This window comes from Lactuca virosa, chromosome 4, assembly GCF_052849685.1.
Source record: "Lactuca virosa cultivar CGN04683 chromosome 4, Lactuca_virosa_CGN04683_v6, whole genome shotgun sequence".
NCBI lineage: Eukaryota > Viridiplantae > Streptophyta > Magnoliopsida > Asterales > Asteraceae > Lactuca > Lactuca virosa.
Window position 1 is genome coordinate 499,269,125 of NC_136429.1, and position 13,738 is coordinate 499,282,862.

General features: G+C 36.7%; 1 protein-coding gene and 1 non-coding gene across 2 annotated transcripts; one reads left to right on the top strand and one right to left on the bottom strand.

The window, feature by feature from the left end:
- Positions 1-11,490: 11,490 nt before the first annotated feature.
- Positions 11,491-12,132, bottom strand: LOC145106991 (uncharacterized). The gene has a single exon (XM_079043891.1). The coding sequence runs from the start codon at positions 12,130-12,132 to the stop codon at positions 11,491-11,493; it is 642 nt and encodes a 213-aa protein (XP_078900017.1).
- Positions 12,133-13,082: 950 nt separating this feature from the next.
- On the top strand, positions 13,083-13,189 carry LOC145110321 (small nucleolar RNA R71). Its single transcript, XR_013709704.1, has one exon. It is a non-coding gene; the product is annotated as a small nucleolar RNA R71 (small nucleolar RNA).
- The last annotated feature ends 549 nt before the right edge of the window (positions 13,190-13,738 follow it).

Genomic DNA, 13,738 nt, shown 5'->3' on the forward strand with positions numbered 1-13,738 from the left:
AGGATGTACTTTGGATCGAAAAAGCACAAGTGGTGGTTGTCAATTTCTGGATGGAAAATTGGTTAGTTGGCAGTCGAAGAAACAAACGTGTGTTTCGATTTCTACTGCTCAAGCTGAATATGTTGCAGCTGCTGCTTGTACTTCACAAATTATTTGGATCCAGAGTCAGTTGCAAGATTATGCCATTAATATGAAAAAGATTCCATTGTACTGTGATTCACAAAGTGCTATACACATTTTTCATAATCCAGTACAACATTTGAAAACAAAACATATAGCTCTTCGTTATCATTTTATCAAAGATCATGTGGAAGATGGCAACATTGAAGTCCATTTTGTAAAAACAGCTGATCAGCTTGCTGATATTTTTACAAAAGCTTTGGATGAAAAATCATTTGTTCGAATATTGAGAGGTTTGGGAATGATCGAAGCAAGTTCAGTTCCAGGAAGGATTTCGAATGTATAACAAAGAAGTGTTATACAAATGTGTCGATTCAGAAGCAATAATGTTTCATTCAAAGGCTGACAGTATTAACTGTTCAGAGGTTACTGTTCACGGTCAACGCTTCGACACGCTTCAAGTTCGACATATTGAGGATTTTGGTCTTAGGGTACAAATTTTCGTTAGTTTGTCAAATTTTCGTTAGTTTTCGAATTTTCGTCAATTTGTAAAACTTTTACGTTCGTTAGTAAAATAGCTTTATTTTCGAAAAATCAAAAACTACAAAAAGATTTTATGTTTGTTTTGTCATTTAATTTTCGAAAAATCAAAAACTTCAAAAAGATTTTCTTTTGATTAATTGTTTTCTTTTTCGAAAAACTTACAAAAACACCAATATATATATATATATATATATATATATATATATATATATATATATATATATATATATATATATATATATCAAAAATTCAAAAATATCAAAAAGATTTTTGTTATTTTGTTCTTTGTCTTTCCTTGGTGCAGATTTCAAGAATGTTTTACAAGGGTCATGCTTGTGTTTCTATGGGAAGGTACAATTTCGACAACTTTGTACTAGTTAGACTGTCCCTAGAAGCATGCTGCAACATGTCAACCGAAGCCTCCATAGAGTCAATGTGTGTGTACGAAAGCCTTAATGAAATTTTTCATACGAACATTTCTTCCCATGTCAAGATTATATTCACATTAGTCAAATGAGCTACCTTACTCTTCTCAACTAAGTTAAGAGTTTTCTGTTTGGTCCGAATATAACAGAGGTACAAGGTGTTTCTCAAACCAATTTTTTTATCTACAAATTTCTTACACTTACACACATGAAGACATATGTCCAAGAGATCTTTGATACAACCCGTCAAGATTTAGACATATCAAAACCCTGTGTTAATGATACGATATCATCAGGCCGTGATGAAAGTGCAACCCAAAATTCTAACTTTGTAAGGAATTGACGGGGAACTATGTTCCAGATTTTAACGAAACATTTGTTTCAGTACCGACTTTTGAAACTCCAAATCATATTCATTTCTTATGAGTGGTCTTGATCAAACTATCGAAACCGACGATGTTTGTTACTCAACAGGATCCAGCACAAATATTTTTTTTCATGAATATGATTTCAGTGTGAGTTTCATTCGCTTTCAAAGTCATTTTCAAAATAATTCCAAAGCATACTTGTCACTGACTACACTGGTCAAAAAGGTAATTTCTGTTACAATTACTCAACTTATGTTTAGGTTGATATGTAACAAAATTGGTTAGCCATCCACAAAGCCTTATAAAAGAAGCCCTTCGATATTTCTCTATAAGTATTCGATTGTAATTCACGGGAAAATACACAAGTTGTTGATCATCTCTCTTGATGACTAACGAAGAAGCCTTTGCCTGGGGTTTTACTGCCTTCGTGTCGAAAATTTGTTTTTCGACATCACAGATCCAAATTTTCATTAATTTACTTCTTATCTTATCTTTGGCACACTGCACTCACGAAATCCTTGAGGTTCTGAGTAATACCAACTCAGGCTGATGATTTCGAACATCTGACACATGGCTTCGCTATTCATCCCAAGAGTGAAAGAGCCTTACTTCCATCTGAAGGTTGGTGACGGTTACAATTTCATTGGGTGAAACAATACAGGCTGTTTGATGTGACGTTTTGTATTCAGTCTGGGTTTCAAGGCGATGTGACAATTACTTTTTGACGCATGGCTACTTTATCGGCAGAGTGGTGCGAGATTCAAGGTGCCACGTCGGATCTCATTTAATGCACATCCCGCTTCAAATTCAAACTCTAGGGTTACATATAAAAGAGGAATCAAGTGGTCTTTATCAGTTTACGCTTTCAAAAGGAAAATTCCCAAATTTTCTCTGCAAAATTCACGTTGTTCTTCAAAGCTTCAACCAACCCTAATCATGGCTACTGCTAATGTCAATGCTCCATCCCAATCCACTGAAGATGTTACTTCACAACCAATCATGAAGATTCAAGGCACAAACTATCAAGTCGAAGCGGATGTTTCACTTTATCCAGACGAATTGAAGATGTTGGTAGTCTCTTTGAAAAGCTATGTTTTATCGACAACTATGTTCAATTCATTTGTTGTTCCTCTTTCATGGTTTTCACAAGCAGGATCCATTGCTACTTACAGCAAAGCAATGGATATTATTACCTTCCAACTGGTGAATGATAAGAAGATACGTTTAACCAAGAAGATATTCTGTCAGATTCTTGATATCCCTAATTCTCCACCATATGCTGATCTTTCTTTTACTCAAGTCATCAGCATGTTCAATGAGATGGGTCATCAACCCCCACTCACAAAGATCAGTGATTTCAAGAAGTCTGCACTTCCGACTGTTTGGAATTTTCTATTTGGAATCTTTCTATGATGCTTGACTGGTCGCAGTGTTGGATTAGATAAAGGTCGAATGGAAGTTTATGCTATGGTTGCTGGAGTATATTATGATATTTCAGTTGATTACTCTACACAGATGTGGAAGGAGTTTCAGAAGAGTGTTGAAAACACGAATGTTGTTCAAGGAATTTCGTGTGCAAGGTATTGGAGTTTGATTCTTTGTTATTTCTATGACAAAGAAGGGATTGAGGTGCCTACTGATGAAGAGACTGCTGAATTCATGAAATATCACTTTCCAAAGGAGGTTACTGATGATGATGAGGTGTTTACGCACATTGCAAGGATTCCTGATGCAATGTTAAAGCGTGTTGATCCAACAAACTTAGTGCTCATGGAGTATTTTCAGTCAATTAATCCTAATGAAGAAACTGGAAAATTGTTATCAAAAGAGGATGCTGGTCCTTCTAAGAAATCAAAACGTTCGAAGAAGGATGCAAAGGCTACTCCTGAGAAACCTCTGCAAGAACCTAAGCCTAAGAAGTCTCCAAAGAAACAGACGAAACCAGAAGAAGAAGTTTCGACTGTTTTGATTGAGCCGGTTGAGCCTGTTATTGATGAACATGCAAAGGAAACCATTCCATCAAAATCTGGTATCTTTCGAAGAATTAAGAAGAAGTCTAGTGGTTCACGAAAGTCTCCTACCATTCTTCGTAAATCACATCTTAACCACCAAGGGGTCCTTATTCGTGAGGTTCCAACTCTTGTTTCTCCTTCATCAAAGACACGAAGAGCTGAAGATGTGGCCAAACATATTTCCAAGAAGAAGATAAAGAAACGAAAGTTGGTTATTCAAGAGGAATCGTCCGAAGGTGAGAAAATTCCTAAAACACCTAAAGCTAATATTTCCATGCCAACTTCGACTCCTGAGAAGACTGAGGTCACACCACCCAAAGTTTCGTTAACCAAGTCAGTTCCTGAGGAGGTTCGAACTTCAGACATCCCTACACACGTATCTGATACGGATGTAAATGTCACTATGGGTGAAGGAGATTCTGTGACAACCCGAAATTTTTTGCCTTAAGCCAGTACCATCAACCTTAAGTCAGACTCGCTCCTGCTATCTTTTAGCACTGTTTAGAGTCTGTTTGAGTGTTCTAAGCCCAATACATTCAAGGAAGGAGTGTTTGGAAGTATCAGCTAGAGCCACTGTACAAATATCAAGCCATAAACTCATTCAACAGGAGTTTACGGCCAAGACACCAAGACTTTACGGCCGTAAACTCAAGGTGGCCGTAAACTCACCCCTATATAAGTAACACTTAGCCATTTCTTCATTCCTTTCCTTTCTTTGGCCGAAATCTCTTCAAACTCTCTCAAGTATCATGAAGTTCTTCATCCAAATCCTCCAAAAACGTAAGTGTTCTTCCCTCTAGTCGTTGTTATCCTTCTTAAACATGTATCATTCCATGATTCCATCCATGAAATCATTCCATTTTGTTAGATCACCTAGAACACCAAGAACACACACTAGTTCTTTGGCCCGAAATCAACTCTTTTAGCTTCCATATCGACTCAGTTGTGTCTCGGGACTTCATTCGTGGAACTTCTCATCCTTTCGTGCATATTCGTTTGAATCACCCACATAAGGTGAGTTCATACCCCGTAATCAATCTTTTAAACTGTTTTAAATGCTTTTAGGGGGGGAATACAAGTTGAACACAATGATAATTGTGTAATTGTTCGTTATAAACATTTTCAAAATATTACTTATGTCATTTATAAGTAGTCAAAACATTTCAAAAACTCTTTTAAAGTTATGTTGCTTTATAGTTTAACAAAACTCCGTTTTTAAAGTACCAGCATAACTTAGTAGAAAAATGAGTCTTTTCAATAACAGTTCAAGTAAAATACTAGTAAACTATAAGGGGTATAGTTTAGAGGTTCAGTTCATACTAGATACAATACACGATAACATAAAGAGAAACAGGGAGGTAGATACAATACACGATAACATAAAGAGAAACAAGGAGGTAGATACAATACATCAGAGAGAAATACTATACACTATACACTATAACAGAACGAACATACTAAGATGCTATAGCACGAGAACACTACAGGATCTAATTATACCAGTGAATCACTAACTCATTGTTCTTAACAAAAAGTGATAATTAAATTGGGTATACATGATCATATAACTTTAATGTGAATTACACGGCTAGCAATTGTTTGTTGCAGTCGCGTTTGGTTCCCAGAATCTCTTGACATGGAGAGCGTATAGTATGGGCACTAGCCTTCACATTATGACCTTACTAAGACAAACATGTTTTAAGGTATTTAGTACTGCATGATGTCAATTCAAAAGACAACTGTGTACTTATAATTTCCCATTACTTTCATTTTGTGACAGTTCCACTTGAAAGTTAATGCAAACTATTTTCGAGTCAAGATAGTTATAAACTAGGGAAAACTTACATTTTACAAACGACACATAGAACAGTCGAGTCTAGTACATTCAGTAGAAAGGGATCTATAATGCTAACTTTATGATTCCTTAGTGTATGCATTCAGGGATATATATTAATCGGGTCCGACAGGTAGTAGGATGTGTGCTTTCCGCTTCATATCCTGTTTCTTGTTTGGTTGTGGGCTTAAAGCGGATACACCCAGCCTACTATCTATCCGAGCTTAGCTATATATATGTTCCGTATACACCAAGTAATCATAAGGGTTACCATGTATGGGTCAGGTCATAGGACACTAATTCAATGCACCGTTTTCTAGTACAAAACATACTTTTCAAATGAAGAACTTTTGGAATACAAAACTAGAAACTTAACCAGTAAAGGGTTTAATCCATTTTATTAAACCAGTAAAACTTAAAGGACCTTAGGTGGTTAATTCTATAATACATTAGTTTATACACCAGGGTTATATATAATTAATATCCGATAGGTAGTTGGATGTGTGCCTTCCGCCTCATTCCCTGTTCCTTGTTTGGTTGTGGGTTTAGGGCAGATTCACACAATTAACTATCTGTTCGATATTAGATTATATATAACTAGTATAAACTAAGTGATTATAGAAGGAACTACTGTGGTTATCATTTTATTATAAGAAATAAGGGTTTTCTTAAAGGATATTTTCATCAAATATAAAGGAACTATTACAGTTAACTTCGTGAGTACCGAGTGAATACGCAGGGGTTATATACAACGATGATCTAACAAACAATGGGATGTGTGTCTTCCGCCTCATTTCCTGTTCCTTGTTTGGTTGTGGGCTTAGGGCAGATACACACAACCGATTGTTTTTTTACGCTGTGTTTTATATAACTTGTATCCATTTAATACTCATAGAAAGGACTATAGAGTCATTTTTACTTATCTTTCATCAAAGCATGAAATATAGGATTTTCTGGAGGAACAGTCAAACTTTTCTAAACAAGAACTTACTACAACTTACTACAACTTTCTACAAACTTTCTTACTACTTACTACATCACTAAAATCTTATGAACTCACCAGCTTAAATGCTGATCTACGCTTTCAAAATAACTTGTATTCTCAGGAGACCAATAGACAGGTTCGCGCACTGGGATTCAGAAGATGGAGCAGTATAGCTTCATGTCTTTTTGTTATTTGCTATGTATTCTATATTATGTGAATCACATACTTTGTAAATACTTTCTTTCTAATGAAATGGTTGTTTATTACTTTGCTTACTATGATGCATGTCTTGTGATACTAAACATGACGTCCTCCGCCCCAGAACGTTTCCGCCGTTCCGGTTTTGGGGTGTGATAGATTCAAATAAAGAAATTCTTGTTACAACTCAAGGTATTCCTGAACCTTCTGTTATGGATACTCTTGTTTCCTTACCTCCTTTTATCATTCCTGTTTCAAACACTACCAATTCAACCACTTTTGCAACCATTCACTACTCTGTTCTCATCTCAATCAACTGATCCACCCAAATCTACTAAGGACACTGATACTGAAGAAGGAGGATTTGGAGGTACATTTGAAGAGTTGGAATTTGATGAAGACGAAGAAACGTTTCCAGATCATATGTTAATGAGGATGAAACAGTTCAAGATTTTGAATAAAAAGATGAATTCGATCATTCAGTCTCAAGCTGACATGGGGGGAAGTCAATCTGTCTCGAGTTTAGAAATTGATGTTATGATGAAAGCATTCGAAGCCAGGATGGTTAGCAAAGTTTCTAGAATGATTCGAGACTCGGAGTCTAGAATCTTGGAGAAGGTGGAACATAATGATCAGAACAATGAGTTACGTCTGAACTCTCAATCCACGAAATTTCTGAGAGAAGTAAAAGAACTAAAAAGTGAGGCCAAAGAAAGACATACCTTATTCGTTCTTGACGTGAAGAAAGTTCGTGAAGATGTTAATCTCAAGCTTCAATAACTTCGTGAAGATATGGTCAAAGAGATTGCTACTGCTCAGCAAGACTATGCATCTGTCACAAAGTATGTTAAGATATACGAAAGTTTGAGTCCTCAAGTAAATCAACTTTCTACGAATAACAGCTAGAGTTTTGTGGAGATTAGTACTTTGCTAAAGGAGCTGAAAGAATTATCTGTCAAGCCTGTTTCCTCTTCGATCATTACACCAGAATTCTTATCTCAAAAGTTTTCTCAATTCGAAGCTGTTTTGCATAAACAGGTGGCTCCATTGTCCAGGTTCTCAAGTCTTCTACCAATGGATGCCCCACCTGTTGTCACAGGGGTGCAAGGGGGAGAAAAGAAGGTTGATGATGCGAAGGTTGGTGAGGTTTCGCATGAAGTTGTTAAAACTGTTGGGAAAATTTTTCAAACGAAGATTCCATCAACAAAGCCAATAGTCTCAAATGTTGGACCTGTTTCTTCAACAGTTGTTACCACAATGCCAATTACAAGGCCAATTTCTAAAAGAATTATGATTGGTTCTTCTGCTGAAGGTGGTAGTAGTTCGAAGCCAAAGGATACTGTTCATAGTTCTTCGCACAAAGACAAAGGCAAAAAGATTTTAGTTGAAAAGTATAAAGAGGAGAAGAAAGCTGAGGCTGAAGCTGAAGTGGAGAAACTAAGGTTAGTTCGGAGCATTATGACTGGACGTGCAAGTGATCCACCTGGAATGAAAAAGGGAGATCCAAGCAAGCATTACAACTATGAAACAATCGAAGCGAAAGTTGCATATAATCATATGTATGCTTTTGAGAAGAAACCAAAGCAGAGCTACAATTATTCGAATGCAGATATGAGTCAACTTGACTTTCCAATCAACGAGATGATGTTCATCATGGCTCAGTACAAGATTGCGGAGAAATTTGACAATGATGATGAATACACATATATGAAAGTCAGATTTCATGCTGTTCTTAGGAAACTTCCATAGAAAATTTGGTCTCTTGTGAAAATAAAGAAGTTGATCTGCATTAAGAAGGATGTTTTGTTCGAGAACATGATGCAGAACTTTCAATTTCATGTTGCAAGGGCAAATGGTCAACTATGTGATTTCTCTGTGGATGATTTTCCGTTGATGAACTTGTATGATCTTGTACAAGTTGCATTGCTTTTGAAAGATAAAGATGCTTCGTATCTTCGAGAAACTGATCCAGGAGTTTTTCGTCTTGGTCTTGCTCACATCAAAATATTCATAGACAACTACTGTGAATGTTTGGCACTAACTGATGTGGAATTGGCAACTGCGAAGGGATAGGAAGTAAAAGTTCCCATGGAACCAACGAAGCCCCAAACTGAGTTAAAGAAGTATGCAGATGGGGAGATATGCTTGAAGCCATTTGGATTGGTATTCATAGGGAAGGATAAGAATGGGAAGGCCAAGAGATTTTTGTTCCAGGCATGCGAAGTAGAGAGATATACTACGTCCCAGTATACGAACTTTATTGTTCGTATGAATAGCTACAAGAAAAATAATGAAGGGGACAAGAAAGAGTTGAAGAGGATTATTTCCTAGTACTCAGAAATACGAAGGGTGATGTTGTATGCTATACAGATTCTCTCGAATTGAAGAAGGTCGACGTTATTACAAAGGGGGAGATTGTAAGGGTCGAAGACCTGTTGTAATATGTCGAAGACTTAAAGTTATTTTACAAGGCATTTTGTATGAAGCTTAGATGTTTAGTCCTTGTAATTTTTTGTGTGCTTTCATGTTTCCTATAAATAGGGACATTACTTAGAGATACAAGAAGATCAGTATGAACTTGTAAACATTCTCTCTGTAAGAATTGAGAGCATAATAGAGCTGAAACCAGATCATATTTACATCTCGTGTTCAAACTACATTCATTTTACTCTGATTTGTTTCTTATTTGATTCATCACTTCTTCAATATAAACTACCAGATTATCTTTCATATCTCATGAGTTTTCACTAAAACTTGAGAAGCCACAAATATATTGTAACATATGTTGGCTCAATTAAACATTTGAGATCGTATTGGATCATCCCATGCAACACTAGCAACCTAAGTTTTTAATTATTACTAGATTTAATTTTTAGATTATTATTTCAAATCTATTTTTAATTTTTTTAATTTTCTAGCAATTTTCCTTTTTTTGACCCCTACCCCACACTTATTTCATACAATGCCCTCATTGTATGAATAAAACTATAAAACTAATAAAAAGGGAGAAAAAGGAACAGAATCCCCTGGGGTAGTAGTGGCGAGATCGAATTCTGAAAGTGTGGAAAACTGAACAGCTTGAGTATGTCACTGGAACTTGGACTTCATTGATACGCGTGAATGTGCTGGAAATATGTGAATCAGAAACTTGCATCTTCAAAATGTGTGGTGCATAAAATATTCAAAGCAAAGCATCTCAATGTGGGAAAGCATACACCTCATTGTAACGTTGAAAGAGTAAAGTAAAATGCCATATTTAACCACTAAGACGTGAGTATGGTATAATCTGATATTGAAAACGTGATGGCATCGAGCTCACGACGTGACATGTAAAGGCTCACGTCCTGAAAACTGGGTCTTCACAGATTGCAGTTTTGCAACAATTCTTCTTTTCAAAAAAATTGCAATTGATCTCTTAATGGATTAAGACTCTTCTAAGACTCTTATTTTTCTGGAACCCCCTCTTTTCTCTAATCTCTCTTCCTCATGAAATTCACCCACACTAATCAAAGATTATGGGCTTCAATTCTTTTCTCTAAAATACACGGCTTCTCTCGCTTTCTCTTGTCTCTTTTTTTTTCTATCGATACTCTAATTATTCTGCGACCAAAACAAACATTTGGTGGAAAGTAGAAAAAACCCATCACACAATTCGGTTACAAGTTTTAAAACATACCAAAAAAATCTCACACAATAAAACACACCAAAATAACTAAGAAAATAAAATGACTAAAAATAAAAAGGATAAATATCAATTATCATCTTTGTCATCTCTCGCTCCACTGGTCCCGGGTCTATCTCCCTATTGCGACCAAAGTTCCTCCTAAGTCAGAATATAAGAATAATGAAGAGGCATGGTAGGTGGTCTCTTGATGTGAAAATGAGAAAATAAGACATCCATGGCTTCGTTACGATAATTAACCCCACCGCGAAGATTATCCAAATATGTATCAAACCGACTTTGAAACGGGTCGGTTGGTACTCCACCCTCAAATTGTTGAGGTGGTTGTTGTTGTTGGCCCCTTGCACCTCGTGGTCTCACATTCCTTCGCCCCCTTTGTCTCAGCTGCTCTTCGGGTTGACCAATTTGCTCCCCATCATTGTCAGCAGGGATACTCCAACGTGAACCCATATTAACAATGACATGCATGGATTCCAAATAACCATGTGATTGAACACAAAAGGATATATATATATATATATATATATATATATATATATATATATATATATATATATATATATATATATATATATATATATACAATAGCTAATTGGGCTAAAGGCCTAACACTATATATGCATATATGGGCTAAGACAACAAACACAAACGTATATACACTAACAAAATTTCCACATCGTGGGGCTTAATCCCACGTCGTGGTGTCGAGAACTTTTTACCAAAAATACCATTTTTACCAAAAATACCTATTTCTAAAAATTAAGATGACTATGATTATGACTTATCCTAAAACTCAAATAAAAATGCAAAAACTAAAAGCTGAAATATATGCAAACTGAGCCCTGGTTGCCTCCCGAGAAGCGCTTCTTTTTATTGGAATCATGACCCCGGACTCCGTGCTACCCTACGTTGTATTGGTTGGAGGTACGATCTCTATTTGCACCTTCTGTTCCTTCCATCTTTTCTTATAATCTTTCATCCTTCTTAAATAGGCTTTCTTAGAATTTTCCTTCTTCGTTTTAGAATCGCATTCCTCATGTTTCCACTTCAACCCTTTATTTCTCGCAACAAGTTTTGGTTCTCCTTTTTCTTTTTGTTGTTCCCGAGCTTCAATATCGACCTTATCCAAAGTCGGCTTGCTCAAGTCTTGTGTAATTTCTTCGTCTTCATCCTCACTTGAGAAAAGAGTTTCTTCACTTCCTTCACTTACTGGAGACTTTGGAGTTTTAAAGGCGAAAACCTCAAAGACCATTGGAATTTAAGCTCTTGGTTTGGTACGCTTTACTTGTTCTCTTCTTTTAATTTCTTCTTCCATCAATTTTTCTAACTCCTCAAGCTCGTTTTCCTCGTCCATATAGAATACTTCATTTTTAGTAAAATCCTTTGTGAATCCATCATCAATCCAAAAGTCATCTCCTCATTTCCCACTCGTAAGGTAAGATTTGACTCGCGAATATCCACCAAAGATCGCACGGTATTGACTAAAGGGCATCCAAGCATAACTGGGGCATCTTCATCCTCCTTCATGTCTAGCACCACAAAGTCGATTGGAAAAATAAAATTTCCAATTTTTACCAATATGTCCTCAATTATGCCTCGAGGATGAGTCACCGAATGATTAGCCATATGAATTGTCATTCTTGTAGCCTTCAATTTTGGAAGGTGGAGCTTTTGGTAGAACGAATATGACATCAAATTTATACTCATTCCAGAATCGGCTAAAGAATATGTCTTCGTGTTATTTCCAAATTCACATGGAAGTGTAAGGTGTCCGGGATCTCCCATTTTCCTTGGTATTCCCTCCATAATAACCATGTAACTTTGCTCACTAAGAACTACCTTGGAGATCTTCTCTAGTTGTTGGCGAGTGTCAAGTAAATCTTGAAGGAATTTGGCATATTCGTGAACTTTTGCCAATGCGTCAATAAAGGGGGTATTGATTGGAATACCCTTAACTTGATTCATAATATTTATATGCTCTTCTGCCAATGGATGTACTCTAGCTTGGGAAGGAAATAGTAGCAGAGGTTGATAAGCTTTAACAAAAAAAGAATTTTTCTGTTCAGACCAAGCCCACGTCGTGAGGAAGGTGTTTCAACTCTATTTTTTCTTTGATTTTCGTCTGGTTTGGATGTGATTCGGGCTGCTTTGTTTCTTCTTCTAAGGCCTACAAGAACTCAGAAATAGTGTCTTCTTCAGTAGTTATGGCCATGACATGTGGTTGTGGTTTATTATCGGGATTTTTAGGAGGTAACCGCTCATTAACTAATGTAGTTAATTGCCTGAGTTTAGCCTCAATATTTTTAATGGATGCTTGATGATTTCTCATGGTAGCATCAGGTGCATCGTGACATTTTTCAAAAGATTCCATGAATCTATGAAGCATTGACTCCAAGTCCACTTTTTTCTCGGGTTGTGGTTGTTCCTTTTGGTAAAAACCCCGGTCGGTTTTCCTATATTTCTCTTCTTTTTTCTTCTTGTATTCCTCATACAACAACCATTCTTTCTTCGTCTTTCTCCAATCTTCATCATAGCATTCTCCACTAGAGTAGCAAACTGGAGCTTTCCTATTCCTGTTTTCATCCAAATGGCAGTATTTTGTCAAATGCGGCCCATTGCAATTTTCACAACCGACACGTATTGCGTGTATGGATTGGTCCATCTTCGTCATTATTCTATCCATGTTGATCAACATTGCCAAAATAGTCGCCACGACTTCCGACGCACCATTTCCGATTCCTCTAGCTCCATCATTACGAGGGTTGTGGCACTCCCGTGAATGCTTTGAAAATTCTTCAAATAGTTCTTTAATTTCAGCGGGATTCTTCTTTGTTAATGGTCCTTGAGAATCAAGGAGTTGCCTTGCCGTTATGTTCACTCGATCGTAGAAGATCGAGACTTTTTGTTGCTCGTTTAGATCATTTTGGGGACAATTCCTTATCAACCCCTTATATCTCTCCCATGCCTCATACAAAGATTCCCCCACTTTTTGCTCAAAAATAACTATGACTTTTTTAAGTTTAGCAACCTTGGATGGTGGGAAAATTTGTTGGAGAAATTTTTCACGCATTTGTGCCCAAGTGGTGATTGTTCATGGGGGATGTGCCTTCAGCCAATCTTTTGCTACTCCCCTGAAGGTAACCAGAATCATTGTTAACAAGATAGTCTCTCGTGGTACATTCGGAATATTAAAATAGTTAGCAATGTCATTGACTTTATCGAGGTGCTTGTATCCATCTTCATGATGTTTTCCGGAAAATGGAATATCCTTTAGCGTAGAAAGGATGTGTCCCTTTAGCTCGAAGGTAGCAGTAATGGGAATTGCGGGTTGCACAAGTCCTGGACCGGTGTCCTCATGTATTCTTTTGTTGATGCCTCCATGGTCATGTCAGCAAGTCCGTCATGTTGTTTTTGGGATCACTTTCGGGTTCACTACTTTTGTCTGTTTTTGTTTCGGGCTCGTAACCAGCTTCCTTTTTGTTATGAGTCCCCTCAAAGCTTTCGAATGTGCTTTCGTTTTTTGGGATGTTGCTTGATCCTCCTACGTTCTTGTCCATATTTTTATGAAAAT

Coding starts and splice junctions, on each gene's coding strand:
- LOC145106991 (XM_079043891.1), bottom strand. CDS start 12,132: ATGAATCAAGTTAAGGGTATTCCAATCAATACCCCCTTTATTGACGCA.